Source organism: Sceloporus undulatus, chromosome 4, assembly GCF_019175285.1.
Source record: "Sceloporus undulatus isolate JIND9_A2432 ecotype Alabama chromosome 4, SceUnd_v1.1, whole genome shotgun sequence".
NCBI classification, from domain to species: domain Eukaryota; kingdom Metazoa; phylum Chordata; class Lepidosauria; order Squamata; family Phrynosomatidae; genus Sceloporus; species Sceloporus undulatus.
Window position 1 is genome coordinate 109,152,797 of NC_056525.1, and position 23,717 is coordinate 109,176,513.

The window sequence follows — 23,717 nt, forward strand, 5'->3', positions numbered from 1 at the left end:
TTGTGTATACACTCATTCCTCCATATTTGTGGCTTTGATATTTGTGGATTTGATTATTCGCGTATTTGATATGTTCTCTCTAGGAATATCTAGGTCCTCCAGCGCAACTCTATGGTCAATTATAACCAAAAAGTTGCACTGAAAGACCTGGAGAGCCCTAGAGAGAATACTCTACTAGACATTTGTAGCTCCTCCAGCGCAGTTCTATGGTCAATGTCTGTCAGATGTTGATAACACAGTTGCAGAGTTGCTCTAGAGATTCTTAGAGAGGTGTCCTCTCAGGTAAAAACATGGTGTTTCCTCTGAGGAAATATTGCCATTAAAACACTGTTATGTATGTGTCAGTACAGTGAAGGGGTGCATCCACATGGAGAAATAAACCCGATTTGGCACCGGTTTAACTCTTTGTTTGCCTCAAGGCTATGGAATTCTGGGAGTTGGAGTTTGTTGTGGGGCCCTGCTCCGCCCTGAGCCCACAACAAACTCCAACTCCCAGAATTCCATAGCCTTGAGCTAAACAAAGAGTTAAAGGAGTGTGAGAGAGAGTAGCGAACTCTTGATCATTTTTGAGCCCTCTCGGATCCCGTAGTGTGCTGCACAGCCTCCTCTATCAATGGCCTTCCTATGAATCCCTTTCTCGCAATGCTGCTGGGGGCCGCCGTGGCCGCCCTCCTTTGCCTTCTCCTCCTGCTCTTCTTCCTCGGGCCTTTCTTCCAGAGACGGGGCCCTGCTGACGCCAACGTCAAGGTCCTGGCGGTGGCCGGCTCCGGTAAGCCTTTGGTCCTGGCAGTGGCAGAAGAGGCCGACAGGACTACAATACCCAGCAGGCAACGCGGCCGACTCTGTGTAAGGCGGAAGCGGACCGTGGCTGAGGCTGCTTTCGCGAGGCATGCTGGGAGATGTAGTTTATTGTCAATGCAAAGGCCTAGGCTGGAAATATGGTGTTTGAAAGGACTCACTGAAAGAGAGAGTCTCCTTCTTTGGGGGTCTTTAAATAGAGGCTGGATGGCCACCTGTCAGGAGTGCTTTGAATATGTATTCCTGCATGGCAAGAGAGTTGGACTGGATGGCCCTGTTTTGAGGTCTCTTCCAACTCTATGGTTCTATGAGCTTCTCTGGACTTGAGCCTACTTGCACCTGAGGAAGTGGGTTCAAGTATAGGAAAGCTCAGGCTCCCTACCAGCTTCTCTCTTTTCAGTTAGTCTCAAAGGTGCTGCAAGAAGACCCCCTTGGCATGTCCCTTGACACTGCTTTAACTTCCCTGGCTCAGTGCTGCTAGGGAATCCTAGGAATTGTAGTTTGTTGTGACACCAGGGCACTCTGTGGCAGAGAAGACTAAATATTACACAAATCTATTGTGGATTACTTTTCCTTAGAGAGACCCAAGAGTCGTGTTTTAAAAGGAAACATGGTTTATGTTCAGCTGCAGCATTTGGAGTTGCCATAAGTTTGCACAAAACCTGAAGATACAAACACATACACAGCAAACCTATGATGGGTTTTTCTTAGCAAGATTTATTCAGAGTGGGTTTGCCTTTGCCTCTCTCTGAGGTTGAGACAATGTGGCTTCTAAGGCCAGTGGGTTTCTGTGGCCAAGCAGGGATTTGGACCCTGGTCTCCAGATCTGTGGGCCAATGCTCAAAGTAGTACACCATGGTAGGGAAGGCTGTCCTATACTAAGTGGTGGCTATGACCGTATTTGGAATACAGATCACATCAGTGTCCTGGGAAAGGTGTACATTATGATTGCAAAATGTACCATCACATGGAGGACCTGTGTTGTGTAATCTGAGGTGAATTTGATACCCATTTTCTGATCTCTCAGCAGCTGTTGCATACAAGGCACAAGTTTCTCCCTTTCTCAGGAGCTGACATGCTCCTTGTGTTCTGAAACACAGGCCTGTTACAGACAGCCAAAATAAAGCTGCTTCGAGTCACAGTGGAGCCGGTATAGTGTTTCAATGATGCATGCGTCCTAAGAGTCCAGAAGCCACACCAAAGCCACACTCCAGTCCTTAGAGCTGGAGCGTGGCTTTGGTGCAACTTCTGGACTCTTAGGACGCATGCATCATTGAAACACCATACCTCCACTGTGACTCGAAGCAGCTTTATTTTGGCTGTAACAGGCCACAGATTGTGTTCTCTGGGGCTGTAATGATAAAACACAGGTGTTCCATATGTAATAGAAAAATCCAAATCCCCTACCCTTCATAGTGGCAACAACAACATACTCTTTTAGATTCACGAATGGCAGAAAACCCCAAGCAATGACACCTGGTAGAAACTGAGATGAAATAAAAGACACCTTACTTGTCATTACTGACACACCCAAATCTATAAACTAAGGTGACTCTCTACAAATCAAGTACAGTAATGCTTTGGAGACCTGAGTGGATAAGCTTATGCTAAAAGGGAAAAAAACAGCCTACCAAAGCATTGCAGTACTTTCCTTGAGTTCTTCAGTTGTCCTATTTGGGCTACGGTTTTGATGGTGCTTCTCACTTGAATTCCCTACCAGAAAGAGTGCTCATGGTTTGCATACTTCAGGTCTTCAATACACTCAGGCATAGTCACGATAATATTTTTTCTGCCTTGGAAAGGGACTTTTTTGAATTGCAAGTCTTCTAGGCAATATGGCTAAAGCAAGTGAGAGACTGATTTAGTAGGAAGCATCTTGCCATGTTTTTACCCGTATTTTTGGTCATTAGTTTCTTTCTACAAATGACAGTAGCAGCACAGTAGCAGGGCACAATTTCCCTTAGTAAATACAGACAAAGAAGATAAAATTGACAGAATTAGAATAATAGAATGAGAGAGTTGGAAGAGACCACAAGGGCCATCCAGTCCAACCCCCTGCCATGCAGGAATTCCCAATCAAAGCATCCTGACAGATGGCTATCCAGCCTCTGTTTAAAGGCCTCCAAAGAATGGAACTCCACCACTCTCTAAGGGAGTGTGTTCCACTGTTGAACAACTCTTACTGTCAGGAAGTTCTTCCTAATAGTGAGGTGGAATCTCTTTCCCTGTAGCTTGTATCTATTGTTCCATGTTCTATTCTCAGCAGCAAAAAACAAACTATAGGATGGGGAACACCTGGCTTAAGAAGACTACATGTGAAAAAGATCTAGAAGTCCTAGTAGACCACAAGTTGAACATGAATCACCAGTGTGACGCAGCAGCTAAAAAGGCCAATGAGATTCTAGGCTGCATCAATAGAAGTATAGTGTCTAGATCAAGGGAAGCAATAGTGCCACTGTATTCTGCTTTGGTCAGGCCCCGCCTGAAATATGGTGTCCAGTTCTGGGCACCACAATTCAAAAAGGATGTTGACAAGCTGGAGCATGTCCAATGGAGGGTGACTAAAATGTTGAAAGACCTGGAAATAATGCCCTATGATGAGCAACTTAGGGAGCTAGGTATGTTTAGGCTGGAGAAGAGACGGTTAAGAGGTAATATGATAGCCCTGTTTAAATATTTGAAGGGGCATCATATTGAGGATGGAGCATTGCAAACATCTTATAAAGATACATCATATTTTAGCCGTAGCTAAAGAATGTTAATATGAAATTCTACCCAACCTATTGCAAATTCAAAAACTTGTAGATTCAGAGGACAGTCTCTGAAATGCCTGATCATATAAAGATTGTACTGTATCTGAAATGACAGAAAAATTCTGTCTATGCTGTTTGACAGGTTATTGCTCCATCGTTACCTGCCAGTCACCACTTGATATCATGATCACCAAGAGATGAACATGCTTGTGTGTTCCAGCCCAGTGCTGAAGGTAGCAAATCACATAGGCCCTATACAGACAGGCCAAAATAAAGCTGCTTCGGGCCACTTTGGAGGTATGCTGTTTAAATGATACATGTGTCCTAAGAGTCTGGAAGCTACACAAAAGCTGTGCTCCAGTCCTTAGGACTGGATTGTGGCTTTGGCGAGACTTCTGGAATCTTAGGATGCATGCATCATTTAAACAGCATACCTCCAAAGTGGCCCGAAGCAGCTTTATTTTGGCCTGTCTGTATGAGGCCAAAGTTACTAACTTAAACTAACTTTGTTTCTGAAATTTTCAGGAGGACACACCACAGAAATCTTGAGGCTACTCAACAGCCTCTCCCAAGCATATTCTCCAAGGCATTATGTTTTGGCTGATTCGGATAAAATGAGTGAAGACAAAATCCGTTCTTTTGAACAAAAAAGAGCAGAAATGTTCTCCAATTCCTTGGTAAGTTGCTGTTGGTATTTCTTAATATTTTGGTGATTTAAATTGCTTGTCAACATAAATTGTTTCTTAATAAGATCTCCAGAATGTATTATATCTGTCAGTTCCAAGGGCCTCACTGTAATCAGTTGAATGAAATATTTTATTCCTTATCTTTAATAAACTGTATGTTTTTCTTCCATAACACAAACTAACCATCTGTTTGGTTCCCCTCCTCGTCTATGCAAGATAACCTCTGATTGTAGAGATGTCATATGTTTCCTGATTAATATGTTCAACCTCCCCATGAAATAAAATGTGTATTTAAATTGACTGTATGGATCATGGGCAATTAATATGTAAGTGGGCAATATTCACATTAATTGCTTAATGAATAAATGTTTAGGTAGACAACATGTACATTGACAAAGAAATAAATCAGTATTTCCGACCAACATGCACATTACCTTGCTGACCGTGGGCGCCAATTACACTACCCCCCCCCCCAACATCCTGTATACACGATGCAGGACCAAAGCCCTAAATCAAGTGCAGACTGTCTTCATGAGGGAAGGCCAGTTCTGCACTCCGCTGAATCCCTGCCTATATTGGATTTTTAAAATGTACCTCCTGCTCTGGATTTTCTTACAAAATCCAGAGCCCTCCGCAGCAACACCAGGTGGCTGTTTACACATACATCATACTGTGTTGCCTGTCGCCTTCACTGTTGGTGCAGATCACTCCCTCTGAGGTCAAAATGAGGCACCCAGACATGTGATTGATGTTGGGCACTTTGCTTCTGACCTCAGAAGGAGTGACTTGTGCCAGCAGTGGGAGCACCAGGCAACAAGGGACACATGTATAGACAGCTGCCCAGTGTCGCTACAGGGTGCAGAGATAACAGGGGGAATCCAGGGCATCTCTGAGGCCAGAATACTCTGGGAGCAGCCCAGAATGTTCTAGCTGGTGTACATGAGCCCTGTGTTTAACTTTTGCCAGCTTCACATACATTTACCAGACAATGTGTGAAATACCACACATGTCATGAGAAGGTACAGCTTAATAGAAAATACAATAATGCTGGGAAAGGTAGAGGGCAGTAGAAAGAGAGGAATACCACACGCCAGATGAATAGACTCACATCAGGGAGATCATGGGCTGAGCAGAAAGGTAGAGGATAGGGGGGCTTGGTGACCTCTTATTCACAGGGTTGCCATGAGTCAAGGTCAACTTGAAGGCAGCTAACAGTAACAACACAATGGAGAGTTATGCAGTCAGGAAGGGTTTTCTTTCTAGTTTCAGCTAGCACTGTTGAATAAAGTTGCTTTTCCATTTGTTTGATAAATTTGCATTGAAAGGGGGCTGTTCATCTTCAGCACACATCAGTAAGTTCAAAGACACATCCAGCTCGCCTGCCTTTACATCTGCTCTCATATAATATGATGAATCATAAGCATATCCGTCTGCTACCAACACTTGCAGAACTCAAAAAAGTTACTCTTTGGATTAGAGTTCCCAGAAACCCCAGCCAGCATAACCAATGGCAAAGCTGCTGGGAGCCATGGTCCAAAAGAGGGGAACTTACTCAAGATCTGCATTTGCACAGTCTTCCTTTCGCATCTGGTTAGCCATATTGTAAACACTTAGTGGGCTTGCATAGCAAGCCCTAGGATTGGGGTGTTACATACACATTCCTAACTTTGTATCTGACCTCAGCACACATCTGAGTAATGGTAAAGCTTCATTGCAGCTTTGCCAATGACTAATCTGTTCACTGTGGGATTGATCCAATTCTCAATCCAGTTTGTACAGCAATGAGAAACTTAGGGGCAGGGGGAACCACACAAAGAAATCTTTCTTTTCAATCTCTTGCTACGTGTAATAATAGCAAAAAAGAAAGAAGGGTTGAATTTACTTGATAGGATCTTTTGTATATGTATATTAGCACCCATCTGTTTTCTTTTAAGTATCTAACAAGTCCTGTGTAACCAAAACTGTAGGATATGAAAGTTATGTTTGACTTGGACTAGCTTCTGAAGGTTTCCTTTTTTGCTGTTGTTACAGGCTATATTTGTTTGTTGGTTTTTTCCTTGAAAAACGTTCTTCAGGCATGCACTTCTCTCTGCCAAAGTGTCCTTTACTTTGTAACAATTAATATTGCTTGAGACTGTTTGGTTGACTTTTGTTTCCTGTTCCCATCTGATCTAGTTCCTGTCAAATCCTAAGGGCTGGGCCTTCAGTGAGAACTGAAGTAATTGATCTCTTTCTTAGATCTCAAAGATGGAGTTTTTATTCCCATCTATATATACAGCTATAAAAATATTAAAAAGCTATAAAAGAAAAAAAGCTTTTTCTTATATGTACTGTTTGGCATGGAAATAGAACAAGGAAGTCTCCATCTGCCCCCCTTCCACATCATGTAGAAAAATATTACTGGTATCTGAGTAAAATGAAATGAAGTGAAAACAAAAATGGAAAACAGCATTGAGGCTAGGATATCTGAAAGACTGCTTTCTCACTTATGGGCCTGTCCAGAAACACAGTGCAGAAATAATCCAGTTTGAAATGTTTGAACTATTTTTAATTGGGTTTTACTTATTTATTTGATGTGTTTAAAATGTTTTTAAAAATTATGCATTGCCTTGGGGGGCTGGTGAGTTGAGTGGGCAAAATAATTGCCTTGTGATAGAATAGAATTTCAAGATGTTTATTTAAATGTATGACAAAAGCTTTCACCAGATTCTCAGTTGAGTTTTCTGTTGAGTAGCTCTTAGCTTTAGGTTGACTAATCATAAGTTTTAATCACTTAATTGTAGATATGTCTATAGAAGAAAACAGCTGTGAGGTCCCAGGAAAGAGGCCGAGTACAGGTTGAGTCTCCCTTATCCAAAATGCTTGTGATTTTTGGATTTTGGGTTTTTGTTTTAAATTTCAGAATACCTTTCATTTGGCTGTAACCCTGCTTACCATTAGTCCCCTGACATATTAGCTCCCGGACATACGGACCTTGAAAGGAAAAAAAAAGATTCCCCATGGTGAGCTTGGTCCAGAACCCCGGGGGCCACGGTGCCTGGGTTTTTGGCTCCTCTGGAGCAAGAAAGGGGCATAGCATGCTATTCCACCTGCCATTTCTGGTGACCAAAAGTGACAGCATGTCACTGCTGATTGCATTTTGGCTGTGGATAGGAACTCCAGTTTTCGGGTAGGGAACCATTTTCAATGAAACAGGTTGCCTCTGTGGTACATATTATTGTGTATTTGTGCTTACCTAATCTGAGCAATGGAAGGGGAAGGAGGAAGGATCATAATAGTGGCTACCTCATGTCACAGTGGGAAGGATTACCTTATAATGTCTTTTGTATTTTCCCTAGAATTTCTGATGTGCAGTATCTGAATTGGTCACTTGAGGGAACGAGAGAGCGTGTTATCCTCTTTTCCAATGGTACAATAATAGCAATACTGTAGTGCTAACTTCTTAGCAACAAGTAACTTGTCAAGTTGTCTTTCTGAATAGCAGTAACAGTAGCAATCAGGCTCCCCTGCCTGATTTTGTGACCAGGAGAGCCCCCTGCATATGTGTGCCTGCATATTACCAAAACAGATGGTCCATCATGTAAATAAGTCTACAAATGTTAATAACATCAATCAATAACTAGCCTGCTGGTGGGTCTGTGGAGAAGAGTGCTTTCCTTTTGGGGTGGTTTATTTGCTTGCTCTTTGGAGCATAGAGGAGGGACAGAGTGTTCCATTCCTCCTTCAGCCCCAACACTTTGGAAGAGCTGATTGTACCAGGTCCATTCTTCTTTCCTCAACCGCCAGGTAATTTGACAATGACAATACTACACATCTAATAATCCCTCATTTTCTGTTAGTAGGTGAACACACTTACATGATATCTGCTGGTGTCCTCATAGATCTCTGGATGTGGACTATTCTATCTGAAATTATATTTCAAGGTGCAAAATGACCTAAAGATTATAACACAGGGGTAAACCAGACCTCCAGATTTAGTCCAGGTAACAACAGAGAAGATTTACAGCATTTTTCTCACCAGCATTACTAAAATTCCTGCTCACAGTTGTTTGGTTAAAACATTCCAAAGGCTAAGGCTGAACATTCTTAGCATATATAAGAGGGAAATAAACAGAAAAACAGAGGCTTGGATGGGAATGAGAGCTGGCAGCTAAGGCATTATCTGTTATCTCTGGCCTTTTAAAAAAAAAGATTAAGCCATATTCTGGAGTATGGAAAGCTAATCTTTTAAGACAAAATACTGTAACTCTGATTGCAAGATGCTGGGACAAACCCAGCATTGGGCACTGTTATATATTTTTTCTGCTAATCAAACAAAACTTTCATTAAGTCACTTAGAATACAATGAAGCTGGCCGAAATATGTGTTTCAGTTAGAGAATTCTCTGGGTCTCTTCCAGCACTCTGGGTCTCTTCCAGCAAAAGATGGCATAGGTTAAAGAAGTTTAGTAGATGGGAGGTGCTGGTTCAGAGCAAAAAGCACCCACACCATCTTAGAGATTGCCTGCAGGAGTATGCCACAGTGTGGTCCAATTATGCTGTAATTAGGAACATGGCATTGGTAGCTACTCTGCAGTGGTTGTCTTTTGTGGACGTGAGGATATAGCCGTCTGTACTTCAGCATGTCAGCTAAAGTTCTTGACCAGACAGTAAAGTTGGAGGACACCATAACGGGATTTTCCCATTCTTGAAAAGGTGCCAGAGAAGCCTGGATTGCATATGGGCTGCCTCCTGCCCTGGCATGGGGCAGTGCGTAAGATCTGTCGGAGATGGATACAAACAGCATGTAACCTACACCTGTTTTCCCATGCGATAATCTCCTGAGACTCTGGGAGACCAGGGTACGAATCCTGGTTTGGCCATGGAAACCTGCTGGCTGACTTCAGGCAAGTCACACACTTTCAGCTCCAGAGGAAGGGAATCACAACCCCCCTCTGAAGAAGCTTGCGAAGAAAACCCCATGGTAGGTTTGCCTTAGGGTCACCATAAGTCAGAAACAACTTGAAGTCACACAACAATTGTGGGATTACAGTACAGAATGTATATATGCAGTATAATTTTCACGCTTGGTTACTTTTCCCCCCTATTTTTATTTCTCAGTTGCTTTCTTATTATGTATTTTTGTTAATCTATCATTGTGTTACTTATGCAGTAGTCTTGCTTGTGAGAATATTTGTAGAGACATCTTGTAGCACCTTTGAGACTAACTAAAAGATTCTACAAACTAATACAGCTACATCTTTGAATTCTTCTATTATGATAATATTGTTCCTGTTAAATGATTAGGAGCATTTATGTATCATAGAGATGAAGGTTTGTTCTCAGAACTGATTGCTGTAAATATTCTCCATACTTTTCAAAACTTATTGTTAAAACAAATAAATACACACTACTAAAAAAGAAAAAAATCCAATTACTATTTACACTTGCAGACAATAAACACATGCTTATAATTAATATACTAACAATAGACACCATAAAAGACTTTTAACTTTCTTCTGCCATGATTGTTAATTTAATCCTCCCCATTTCCTCTTATCATATGATGCTGATGTTGTTGTGCATCTTCAAGTAATTTCAACTTTACAATGATCCTAAGGTTATCATGGGGTTTTCTTGGCAAGTTTCTTCAGAGAGGGTTTGCCATTGCTGTCCTCTCAGGGTGAGAGTGTGTGACTTCCCTAAGGTCATCCAGTGGGTTTCCATCACTGAGCCAGAATTTGAACCCTGGTCTCCAGAGTCACGGTCCAACACTCAAACCCCTACGCCACTCTGGCTCTCTTATATATTATATCTATTATGTATTATATTGAATATTATAATATTATATAATATATCTGTTATAAATGATATAATATCATACATGGCTAAGCAGTTAAATAATTCTACTTTAACATTTCTAATCCACAAACTGTGATCTTAGCTTTAAACTTCCAGTTCTTAGTTTATCTGTTTTAGCATCAGTTACTAAAACTAATTACCATTGTATCACCCTCTTCTGTATATATTCTATAAACAATTTCCATTGTTTCAAAAAATATATTTAGATTTTTCTCTAATCAGAGGTATCTAATCTGTGAAGAAGACCCTTTCGGTCAAGATGAATATTATCCAGAAAATTATTGTATTGTATATATGATTTGATTATATTGTCCTATATGTTGTATTTTTATTATATATATATATATATATATGTTCTGAGTATAGTATAGTATAGTATAGTAATAATACTTAGTAAGGTAGACGGCACTAGGAAAAGAGAAAGGCTATATTCCAGGCTCAAGCAAAGAGGCCATGGCTCTGAATCTGCAAGGTTATCCACACTGTGAAAATAATCCAGGATGAATCCGACTTGAATCTCTATTGTTCATACACATCCCGAATGCACCTGATTAAGTTTGGAGGGGCTGCTAAAAAAACCCACTCATCCTGCGATAATCAATATCAAGTTTTCCCCCGAGTTTTTAAAAAAGATCCTCATCATCGGTAGTGTGAATAACTGATGCGAATAAACCCGGGATATAATGCTGCATGCCTTCAACATGTTCAAAATGCATTCACATTGTTGGCTCCATCTTAATGCAAATGTTTGCACCTGTGAGCAACTGAAGTTGCAAAGATGTGCATCGATGCAGTTCCATAATGTGAATAACAAACCCGGACTATATGAGTGAGATGATTTGCATCGTTGCACTAAAAAATGATCCCTGCAAGAGTAGGATGGTTGATGATAGGAGGGACTCATTGTTACAGTTGCCATATGTCGAAGTTGACTCAATTTGACAGCAGTTAATAACAAACAAAAATAGTATTCTATATATTGTATATGTTGGGAATACATTATTCTATTCTTATAATCTCACTTTTATGTATTACTATTAACCTTTATTGTTTTTGATATGGCACCTCTGTTGTTTTTTCTGTTGTGATTACTCACCAATATTTGCTTTCTTTGTTGTTATTTCTGTTTACTGTGGGAACCAAATGCTAGCCTAGCTAGGTGGCCTTTCTTCTAATCGAGCAAGGATTTTCATATGTTCTGTTGTTTACCACTTCAACACAAGGATTAGGTGCATATACATAACACCATGCTTGTAGGTGGCCACCTTCAGAGCCGTGACATTTCAAGTGCCTTCCAGGTATGGGCATAACCCAAGAGAGTGCTATCTCAGCTGCACATCTCTTTTGAGGTTCCCACTGCATACAGAGTAGTAGGTTAGATAGACATTTTGATGTTCTGAAGTAGCAATTTGTATATTCTTGTTTCACCTTAATCATAATTTGGAAAGATGTAAACCAGATCTTGAAATAATTCTCTGCAGTAAAATCTAACATCCTCCACTGAGTACTGCCAGTGAAAAATGTGGCTAAGAATGGTCAAAACAGGACATTTTAAAAATCTGTAAAACCTCATGCAGTTAATGTAATACAAGGGTGAAAGGAAGGTTGAATCTAATGATAGATTTTGGGGTCATTTGCTGTCAGTGGTCAAAAATTTCTGATTCCCAGATATTTAACAACAGCAGCAATGAAATAACTTGTCCCACCTCACTTGTGCTCTTTGGGATAAGTAGGGATGTACTTGTGTGTGAATGTAATGTGCATTCAGTTTTGGTATGGAAAGCAAATTCCTATACTCAGGGTATGTTCAAAGGTACCCTGTTCTTGAATTCAAAGCCAAGAAGCCTGAACTCTACTGTTATGTGGCTAACAGTGCATATTGTTGTCCACCAGGTGGGGCACTGAGATAACAGTTCAGGTACTATGCCTGCTACAGTATTTAGTTGAGTCCTGTTCAAAAGCAAGGCAAGGGAACATCTATTTTGCATTTTGAAACTAGTTTAATAATAATTTCCCATCAGTTCCAGCTTTGTTAAAAAAAACTTTAAGATGTTACTAAATAGAATTTTTCTTCTAACCCATGAAGAGGGTGTTATCATTCATTTCCATGCTGTTCACAGATAGGCAAGTGGAGAAGCCTTGTCTTTCAAGGTCAGAATGCTAACCTCTTAGAAGGCCAGCAAAAAGTAAATGCCAAGCAATCCAACATGGATCAAAAGAGCTGAAGTGTAAACCTTTTTTCCTCCAGGAAGAGACAACTTCCAGGGGGTCCATTCCAAACACGTTGGATGCCACACAGATGCATATTTGCCAGAGAGCACCACTGAAGTGCCCACTAGTACCAAGGTTGTCACTGAAATGTCACTGTACAGCCCACAAAAATGACCAACACAGACTTCCTTGTGGGCTGCATGTTGCAAATCCTTGCCTGACTCCATCAGCAGCACAAAAGCCAAGCAGGCTAAATGAACAGGGTGGGCGCTCTTCATCCACTGATTTGTCTGCATGGTGTTTCTTGTTGCTTTCTAGATACTAGTAGTGAGCTGTTAAATACAGACATGATCTTTGCTAGCCATGGTCCTTAATTTTGTACCTACCTCAGCCTTAAATCTTGAGGGTGTAACTAAACTACCTAACTATTATAATCATTTGTTGGAGTGCTGCTTTGGAGGGTGGGGAAAACCCTAAGGAAGATGACAGTCTATTTAGGTTAACTTCGGGATATGTGGAAATACCTCCTGTAGTTGAGGATGTACTGTGGAGCCCATTCAAAATAACAGGGCTGGCCCTACTAGCACATGTTGGGGGTGGCAACAACGTGATGGAGAATGATGTGTGCCATGTAACTTGCCTTAAACTAGTCTGCTGCTTTGAGGTGTTGTGGAGGATGCTCTCCCATCATCAGTGTTAAAAAAATCCATCTGTTAGTCTAGTGGGCTTTTTTACATGAAATAGGAGAGAACAACATTGTGTTCTTTTCCTCTAGCAAAATAAGGTCTTGGGTTGGCCTTACTAAACAATAAGCTCAACCCAGTAGGAGCTTCTCCTGTGTTTATTCCTGATTGTGTAGATGGGAGGTTTACTGGACTACAGCAATAGAAAAACATAGTACCTTTATGGAATGTGCTACTACTAGAATGATTCCTCTGTGTAAATTTGTCTATTTCTCTCATTTTTCCAAGTTTACCCTCCATCGCATTCCTAGAAGTCGGGAGGTTCGTCAGTCATGGAGCTCTTCGGTATTAACAACTATGCATTCCATGTTTTATGCTCTTCCTTTGGCCTTCAGACTCAAACCAGATTTGGTATGTAAAACAGTCCAGGGTGGGTGGGGGGTGGGGTGGGAATGAATAAATGCTAGTTTGTTCCAAAGGGAAATTGCTGTGGAGATAGCAAACATCACATGTATATTCTTAGAACTCTATCTATCTATCTATCTATCTATCTATCTATCTATCTATCTATCTATCTATCGCAGATCCTGACATGGTTTAGATATCATGCTAACCAGCGGTATGCAACCTAGGGCTCTCCAAATGACTACAGATGGTATAATCCCTGGCTGGGACTTTGGCATTTGTAGTCCAAATCCAAAGCCTGTCTCTGCACTGAATCTTATTTAACATGAAAAGAATGAGCCATACCAAGCCTCAAATGTGCCCATCTCCCCTTTCAGCATGACCACTAGGAGGAGTTTGGTTCTTACCCAAAGCTTGTGACATTGTCTTAATCTAACATTTCGGTTACTCTTAATACTGATTTGTTTGAAACAAGCCAACGTCAAACCATATTTGACCTTACACTACACTATGATTAACGGAAATTGGAAGCAAGCATTTCTGATCTCTCCTTTTCAGCAGTGCTACAGTGACAGAGGAATTGTGGAGAGCCTGCAGTCCCAAAGTTGATTTCAGCTTGTTGTCCTCACACTAAAGTTATGCAACTGATTTTTTTTTTCCTAAAGGGAAATCTGCTACATGGCTCTCATTCAACATTACACTTGTCCCTCCACATTCTCTGGGGTTAGGGGCACAGGGCCTCCATGAATGTGGAAAAACCACAAATAATAAAAACACTATGTTTTTAGCTGAGAGAACACCTCTCTGGGAAACTCTAGGTCCTCCACTGCAATTCTGTGGTCAACATCTGCCAGATATTGACCACAGAATTGCTCTGGAGGAGCTACAAATACCTAGTTGAGTGTTCTCTCTAGGAATCTCTAGGTTCTTCAGTGCGACTTTTGTTTAAAGCTGACTATAGAGTTGTGCTGGAGGACCTAGATATTCCTAGAGGGTATATATAAATAAAATCTGTGAACAATCACATCCGCAAAAGTCAAAGCCGGAAATGTGGAGAGATGAGTGTATAATTTCCATTTTAGTCATACCAATATCATATCAGGAAGTACTGTATCTGGAGATGTAGAGCAGTGTTTGGAAGGATTATATGTGAGGTGCCTTCTTTTCAGAAGAGGAAGTAAATGAGACAGCGTAACACTTCTTTACATTGGCTCTGTGCTTTCATCATCCTACGTGAACATATAGGGGCAAGATCTGCCTCTGTTGCATAGAAGAGGAAGACAGATGTCTCAAGCAATATATCTCTTCCGCTACTATTTGAGCTATCCTCTGGAATCTACAGGCTATGAATGGAATGTACCAGTGGGTGACATTCTTTAATAGTAGATTGAGAACCAATAAGATCACATTGGGTGGCATAGTCAAAAACAGTAGCAAATCCTTGTGGGTATTTGCACCTCTTTTCTTTCGTGCTGGACAATTGGCCGTAATAAAGTTATTATTATTATCTCTTTTCTTCAGTATTTTCCCACCCACCATTCCCCACTTCAAGCTTCATACTAAGTTGTTACACCTCTTATGCAAATAACTGAATAAATGACCCCGTAGAAGTAGTCAGAGTTTGGAAAAGTTACTTTTTGGGGATCATAGCTCTCATAAACCCCCCCCCCCAACTCACATAGCCTCTCAACATACAGGTTGGGGGATTAGGGGACTTGTACTCCAAAACATAAAGTTTCCAATCTCTGGAAGTAGATTTAAGTATCTTCAGTTCTTTACTATCTTCATATCATCAGTTGTTGTGAACTGAAAAGTTTGCACACATTCTGGGACTTTAGTTAATGCTCACTTGCAGATTTTGTTTTATTTTTTATATATGCAGTGAGTCAGTGGTTAAGACGCTGACTCTGACAATTGCAAGATTGTCAGGTTGGCATTTCAAGAGTCAAGTGCTGTATGATGAAATGAGCTCCTGTCACTAGTCCCAGCTTCTGCCAACCTAGCAATTTGAAAGCATGTAACAGTGCAAGTAGATAAATAGGTACCATTTCGGTGGGGAGGGAACAGCATTCTGTGTAGTCATGTTGGCCACATGATCACAGAATTGTCTTTGATGACACTGGCTCTTTGGCTTAGTAATGGAAGTGAGCATTGCCACTTACAGTCGGACACAACTTGACAACCTTGTCAAAGGGGAAACCTTTTACCTTTTACCTTTTTAAATGAAATCAGCAACTCAAGGTCTTGGGACCAAATCTGACTGTCTAAGGAGTGCCATTTTCTCCTCCTCCACCATCTGCCCAGGGACAAAAGAAGTGTATGGAGACGAGATTGTTTATGGGGTTGGCTGGAGCCCTGATCCAACACTCTCGGCACTTTTTTGAGTAGTTTTTTCATAAAGTAAGTAGATGACCTGGTCTCTTAAACGAAACAGTGGTCTTTGTGATCCTATTTCTGCTGTCCCCCATGTTTCCCGTTCCTATATATTGATTTTCTCTTTTCATTAAAGAGGAAGTAAAATGCCTCAGTTAAACAAAAAAAAAAGCAATCTTTATGAGCTGAGTACATTAGCGCATTGCCTTGTTACAGTGGTGGCTGCATTTAATTAGCATCAATGGTATTGAGTTTCCATCATAAGGGAAATTGTCTAGATAATCAAATAGAGCAGTACATTACTGAAGGAGATGATGTGTAAAAGTCAAAGGAGAAGGGGTACCATGGGGTAACCTAATTGTTGCATAAGTCAACCAGTCCTTTGGTAAAAAATAATTGTGGCATCAACTGGAAACAGCAGTGACCAAGTTTGCTCTTTTAGTGATAGTTTAACTTGTTTGTAGATGTTTTGCTTGAAAGAGCAGTGCCAGAATATAGTGTGCAGCCAGTATTCCTCATGAACTTTGCACTGAAGTTGCATGTCTGTGTGTATGTTTTAAGTAGTGTGGTGGCTATTGATGCACCTATGGCTATGAAGGTAATGGATAGCAGTTTTGACAGTGGATGCTGAAACTGCGAATACACTGTGCTTACAAGACACATCAACAGCTGTTAGGTATTTTGACTCCCAGTGGTTTCTAAGCTGGTTGATAAGACAGTGTGTATGATGGGTAAGAATGTGAGCTGCAAATCAAAATTCGCCTGTTCAGATTTGTAGTCAGCTATGAGTTGCCTGGGTATCTCCAACTGGGGACTGAGGAGGAATTCATATTCCTGAATGGACTTGCCTGGTCCTTATTTTGCATACTAATTTGTAGATTGGCCCATTTCAGAGTTGCACTGCTACTGAATTCCATGTCAAGATAGCTCAATGGCTAACTCTCTCATTTTTCTCCTTCCTTTTCTTTTTTTCTTGGAGTTTTCTGCTTGCAGGTGTCAGTTGCATGGAGTGGCCAATGTGTGTTACTACTAGATGGAATTCCTCATGAAAGTGATGGGAGAGGATGATGTGCCATCATTCTTGGGGAGATTGTATGGGGAAGAAAACACATGGCTGCTTCCAAGGATCCAGGCAGCAAGCCATGCTTTTTCTACATAACATTCCAAGTAGGCTTCCAGAAAGGCTGTGCAGAAAAAAACACTGCTGCTTCTATAAGGACAGCCATGTTTTCCCACATGCAGTCTCACTTGAGCAGCAGCACATCATTGGGTTCTATCACTCTCAGGAGGAGTAGCAACTATACTTTTGACACACATAGCAGACTAGTGTTTGGAGAGATGAAGAGTAGCCCTTAACCTATCTCTTAAGTACTTCTAAAGAATTTTCAAAACAATCAATTATTACTTTTGTACAATTTTCCCACTGAGCAATTCATACAGAAGTAGGACATAATGGTGACCATATGCAAAATGAGTACAACCCACATTTAAGACAGTTCTGTCCCTCCCTCCCATGAGGCTGTGAACAATCAGCTGTCCTTTCTGCTGCTCCTGTTTTCATATTTGCAATAAAGAGCTGTCATTGCCATTTCAGTAATGATTGCTGAAATAATGACCCTGTTCACACAGAGCTGTGAGGTATAGTTCCAAAGAATGTGGAGTTTTGGAGAATTCACTGGGAATCCCAGCAGGCTGGTTTGTGCATGGAGCCTTTTGCCCTGCTTGGCTCCTCCTGAGCAGAAGTAGTTGAAGCAGAGACAGGCCAGGAGTGGTCACAAGTGACTCACTGTGAGTTTAGAAAACCTTTCCTCTGTGGCTGTTGTCCTCTGATCCCTATCTCCTACCCTTACAAGGATGGAGCTGCTCCCTATTTCCCATGAGGTTGAGAATGTAAACCTCTATCTGGCTCATACTCTTTTCCTTCATGCAGTACCAAGCTAATCCAGAAGGTCTTTCCGTTTGGTTAAAGATCTCGCTTAAATAGTTTTAGGGAGTTTGGAAAAAGATTAATCAGTTTAAAAGGGAAGCCCCACCTCTACCTTTAATCACTGGATTTCTGTTGTAAAAGCATGCAAGATGTTAATTGTTTCCTTTTATAATGTGCCTCAAGAGACAGATCTGATAACAAAGAATGGGAGAGTTATGTAGCCTTTGATCAGGTTTCCCCCAATGCCTTCCTCCACTCTCTCTGTGTATGTCAGTGTGAGTCCTTTTGTAAAAAACAAAACAAAAACAAAACAGTTATCTTACAGCTTGATGAATATATAGCATGGTCGTATATCTGAATCAGAGTATCTGCTTTGTAGCTTGAGACCTAGCAGAACAACAACATATATCTAACTGCCTGGGTGAGTGTATGTTTACTGAGCAACTGAGTGCCACATTCTTGGCAGCTTCCCAGGTCTCCGTAGGTTTACAAGCCTTCGGAGGGATGGAAGAAAAAGTTGGTTGTGAGTTGACAACATTTTATCAAAGACTTCTGCCATGGAACTCAACAACTTAGTGTTAAAAATAGGAAACATCTAGAAAAGCATGAAATAGTGCCAAAAACACATAGTTGCTGTGCTGGAATTTATGGAGAGTCTAGGCATGAATCAGTGTAGGCAGAGGTGTTCCCCCACCCCCTTGTTTTTCTGTGTACTGTTAACAGGGAGGCAGTAGGATTTTGGAATGCTTTTAAAAAGTTGCTTGTATTTATTAAGAACTGATCATGCAAATTCTTGTACCCTCCCAAACTCCTCTTGACTAGGAGGAGAAATTTGAGGAGTGCAAGGAATGCACAATTTAAGCAAATACGGGCAACAGTGCCTGGCTTTCACTTTGTAGAAACAGGAGACAGTCAAGCAGTTCACCAGATGGGGCTTCACTGTGACAACCTGCTATTGCAGTTGGCTATGGCACAAGTATGCACAAATACTGTACTCCATGGGCTTCTGAAATTTAGCATTCTGTTTATTTAGTATTTTTTTTTATCTTGCCTTTCCTTCATGAAGCTGAAGGTAAGACACGTGATTCTTGTTCTTTTCCTCATCCCCACATCTTACTCGCACAGATGAGATGCCTTAGGCTGAGAGAGAGTGAGACTGGCCCAAGGTCATCCAGTTGACTTTATGGCTGAGATAGGATCTGAACCTGCATCTTCCCAGTTTGGCATTTCTAACAATGGTATCAGGAGAGGAAAACTTCTACTCCCCCCTAGCCTATTCCAGCCCAAGAAGATTCCTTATCCAGCCCAGGGAAAGCTTTCATTCAGCTAAGCTTTGTCCTTAAAGTGAGGAGATTTCTCTATATGTCACTTATTTTCCTGAATAGAACTGGGACCTTTTAGGACAATCCCATTGTTACCGGTGATCAGAAAGAAGAGTGGCTCTCCCACTCCCCCAGAGGAGTGGAACACAAGATAGGTAACTGTTCACTGGTGGGAGATAACTGTGGGATTTTCATTGTCACACACAATGTCCCAGCTGCTGCTCAAGTCCTTTTCTTGATAGAGAGGGAGATTTGGATCTCCATGCTTCTCCTCTGCATGAATAAACTTGAAAGGGTGGGTTCTGTTGATCTCAGAGGAAGGGGCAGGGTGGGGCCTCACCTCTCGAAGACATCTGCCCCACTGCGGGGGGGGGGGGGGGGTCAAATTCCAGGTCCAAAACAGTTCTCCTTTGAAGAAATCCATACCATTAAGTTCCTTAGTAGAACAATATGTTATTCTTCCCTGCACTAACAAAGCAATCTGGTACATAACTCTACTAAGATTACTAGTCCACAGGAAGATTTTACTGGAATGTGCTGCCCTAGTATAAAGGCCCCAGCTACTTGTAGCCTAAAAGAGAAGATAGAAAACACTTTGCTAAAGGAGAGTCATATTTTTCCTCAACAGGCAAGCAGGTGAGTGAGTGGTTTTGGACAGACCTGCCTTGGAGCCAAAGCCCAGGTGCAGAAGGGCAGAGAACGAGGACTTTCACCACGTACTGTCATTATTGTAAGCACATAGAAAAACACTGGGCCTATTTTATTTCATTTTATTTATTCAATTTTTACTACACCTTTCTGCTACTAAGGGTCCCAAGGTGGCTTACAAATTTAAAACAGAAGTTGGCTAAAATGTACATTACAAAAGCTTTAAAAATCAAGTAAACAAAATCCTACTGTAAAAAATAGATAGTTAAAAACAGTTTTAAATGCACTTAAAATGCAATTAAAAACAAGAAGGATAAAAAAAATCACACCACTATCAACACTATTCCGCCATATATTTTAAAAATCAGTCAGAAGTGTTCCTAAATAAGAGAATCTTAACCGGGTGGACAGAGTGCAGGGAGGAGACTAACCAGACCTCCCATGGGAGGGCGTTCCACAGCCTGGGAGCAGCCACTGAGAAGGTTGTCTCCCATGTTTTCACAACCGTGCCTGTGAAATGGTGGGACTGTCCTCTCCCAAAGAACTCAGACCAGCTTGTATTTGGAGATATGGTCTTTTAGGTAGTTTGAACCATGTAAGGCATTAAAGGTCATAACCATAATTTTGAATCCTACCCAGAAACAGATGGGCAGCCAGTAGAGCTATTTCAGCTAAGGGGTTATAAACTCCTCATAGCCTGCCCCAGTCAGCAACCTGGCCATAGCATTCTGGACCTGCCAATGTTTCCAAACAGTTTCCAAATGCAGTCCCTTATAGAGTGTGTTACAGTAAAACCAAATGAGAGGTAATCATGACTTCTCAAGGAGCAGGTGTAGCCGGTGCACTAGTTTTAACTGTGCAAATGCAGTCCTGGCCATTGGTAAAACCTGGGTATCCAGGCTCAGACCTGAGTTCAGGACTATATTCAAGTTGTTGGATTAAAGCCAGACCTATTCAGGCTGAGAGCAGATCCACTTGAAACAAATGGTGGCTAATTTGTGTCATTTTTCTCCCAAGAGATTTGGCTCCATTCCACTATATTTACACGTTTGTTTTTGTTAAGCTTTTATGCAATCATAGAATCTATTCCACTCCTTCCTTTCCCTTCCTTCCCTTCTCTCCCCCTCCAGCACATCCCTGTTGGATGCTATGTGTGAGCATGTCCGAGGAAGTAGCGACAATGATCATGTTTATATTTAGCATTTAGCACAGGGATGGGGAATCCCGTGAGAAGGAAGCTGGATTGTCCTCTCTCCCCACCTCCATTTTACAGATGAGATAGTGTCAGTCGGGGTCAGGGAACATTGTACTTCCAATGTCATCAGATCTTCAGCCAAAATATTGCCTGGTGCTTTAGTTGAAAACTCAGCTTCACCCCACAGCCATTTTTCTGGCAAACAGCAAGAGTTTAAGATTCAGCTGTGCCCTGCAAACACTAGCTGAGAATGGTTGCCTTTACAGGCTGCTCTTGTTCCCAGTTGGAAAGGTGTGTAGTAGAAGGCAGTCCTCCCTTCCAATGGGAGGAAACATTCTATAGAGCAGTGGTTCCCAACCTGTGGGTCGGGACCCCTATGGGGGTCGAATGACCCTTTCACAGAGGTCACTTAAGACCATTGGAAAACACATATTTGCATATAGCAATGAAAATAATGTTATGGTTGGGGGTCACCACAACATGAGAAACTGTATTAAAGGGTCACAACATTAGGAAGGTTGGGAACCACTGCTATAGAGGATTTTCCTTATTATTCTTGATTGGCAATGACAAGGGGTTCCTCACTTCTAACCTCTGTAGCAAAAAGGCATGAGTCTTGGGACCTCTCCATGGGATGGAATCATACCTTCGTGTCCCAGAGGTACCTTCCCAATTTAGCGTATTTCACATCTTTAACCCTCATCCATGGAGATAAGCAAACCCTTCCATTTGGTGCCTTAATCTGGGGTATTTTGTGTCTACATATTCCTTCACGTTTACCCATTTATCTGAAGTAAACAAGTCTAGAAAAGTTTATGCTGCCAACCCCTTTCTCTTGGTCTGAAATACTGTAAATAAATAAAATAAATCAAAAGTGCTACAAGATCCCTTTGCATATGTGCCTTTAAGCTGTCTGTCAATTTATGGTAACCCCATGAATTTCATAGGCTTTTGAGCTAATGAGAATTCACTGTATCACGGTGTATAAACATGGTTCAGTGCTTTCTACAACACCTCAACACATGCAACCATAAAACACATACATACACGAGGCAGAGCATTTATTCAGCCCTCCTGTTTGGAGAAAGTGTAACCAACATATACGTACAATAGATTTCTTGGAATAATGTTTGTCCCAGCTGGGTTTTTGTTTTGTTTTAAAAAATGTAAATAGAGGTGACTGAAACACAAGGATATTATTTACATCTCATCAGATGTGTAAAATGCCAGTGTCGCAGGTCTAGTTCTGTATGGACTTTGCAACAAAACTGATTTAGGGGGATTAAAATATCTAATCAGGATGAGGGTTAAAATGCTTAATGTACAATTAACTCAATGTAGCTAGTCCTGGTTTTGCATTGACAAGAGTACTAATAGATGAGTAAAAAGTAGGCTCCTATGTAAATGTATGAGACTAGGGCTCCCGAGTAGATTCATGGCTTTGTTGAGATTTGAATACTTGCTGCCTGACATTCTTAATTTGATTAAATGTTCTGTGGAGTTTTGTTTTCCTTAAAAAGACTCCTATTTCAAGAAGTTGTTTCTTGAAACAAACTGTTTTTTATAGCATTTATCCTTTCCTTTATCAGGTTAGTATTCAAACATACGTATGCTTGCCCCTTGATTTTGCCGGCTTCCTTAAATCACTCCAATGTTTTCCCATGATGTAGGCTGGATTACATCTGGCTTTCTGAACCTTAATAGATTTCATACTTGTTTACTGCTTGACAGATTGAAAGCAGCCATCTCACTTGAGGCTGAAGGCAATACAGTGTTCAGGAGACTGCAGTACAGTGTTAAGTGGTTTAACCAAGTGTTCGTGCCATTTGGTGACCATCTCTCTTAAAGGTGCCAGGTTAAAAACATGGAAGTGAAAGGATGGGGGAGATATTCCCCTTCACGTTTTTTAAAAAAACTCTTTTTTAGGATGAGTAAGCACTATAAAATTCCAGATTCACGAGCTTGTTAAAATCACCATAATAAACAGATACATGTGTTATAGAAATGCTCACACAGTGGAACTATATGAAAGGCGATCTTTATTTCACTCAGCTAAGACTTTCCATTCTCTCTCCAGTTCTCTAAATGTCCTAAGTTCATAGCACTTCAGTTGCCTGCTAGAATGGATAATGAGTTATTGTTCCTTTGCATCATGATTACCCATTGGCTTTTTCTCCTCTTTTATTGGTGGAGTAAGTTCAAAACACTGGATTATCTTCCTATATATTTTGGTATCTTATGCCCAGACCTTGGATGTCTCACTTACGAGCCACTTAGCTAACCTGCTAAGAATTTTGTTGTTTTTCAGTTATTTCTTATAAGCTTTTCCAATCAAGAGAATCTGGTAAATTATTTTGTGGTAATCCCCTCTATAATATGTCTAGCATAATATTCTTCCTTTAATTTTCTATTTCTTTGCTAGTTTTGTGTAAGTGGGGAGTTTCACTTGTTTTCTAGTTTCACTTGTGTCTAGTTCAAATATTTTGCTGCTGTAGACAGGTCAGTAGATGTCACCCTACAGTCCCGCAAGGCCTGCTGAAAGATGGGTACAGCTAGATACACTATATTAAGCCAAGCCAAAGCAGAGTAGTTACTGAAAATGGAAAGTGAACTCAAAGCACATCCCATTATCCTCTGCAATGTGCTGGACTCATTGGATGTCAGGTATATACTTGCTTATTATACTGATTTCCCTCATTCTCAACTCCATTCTCAACATCTCTAGAGCAGTAGTGACTGGCAGCTTTGATTTGGTGAGGGTTTTTTTACCTGACCTCTCCAGATCTCAATGTATGTTCATTGTTGCCTAAACAGTAAGCTAGCTCACTGGTTACCTATGTGAATCACAGAAACATGAATAAGAAAAAAAGGCGACT

At 41.0% G+C, this 23,717-nt stretch overlaps 1 protein-coding gene across 1 annotated transcript in view; it reads left to right on the forward strand.

Annotated features, from left to right (window-relative positions):
- The first annotated feature begins 581 nt into the window (after positions 1–581).
- ALG14 (ALG14 UDP-N-acetylglucosaminyltransferase subunit) overlaps positions 582–23,717 on the forward strand; it is a 40,459-nt gene continuing 17,323 nt past the window's right edge. The window contains exons 1-3 of the mRNA XM_042461452.1: positions 582–769; positions 4,077–4,228; positions 13,260–13,382. Of these exons, the coding sequence (XP_042317386.1) occupies positions 625–769; positions 4,077–4,228; positions 13,260–13,382 (420 nt within the window). The 5' untranslated portion in view covers positions 582–624. The remainder of the gene's footprint in view (positions 770–4,076; positions 4,229–13,259; positions 13,383–23,717) is intronic.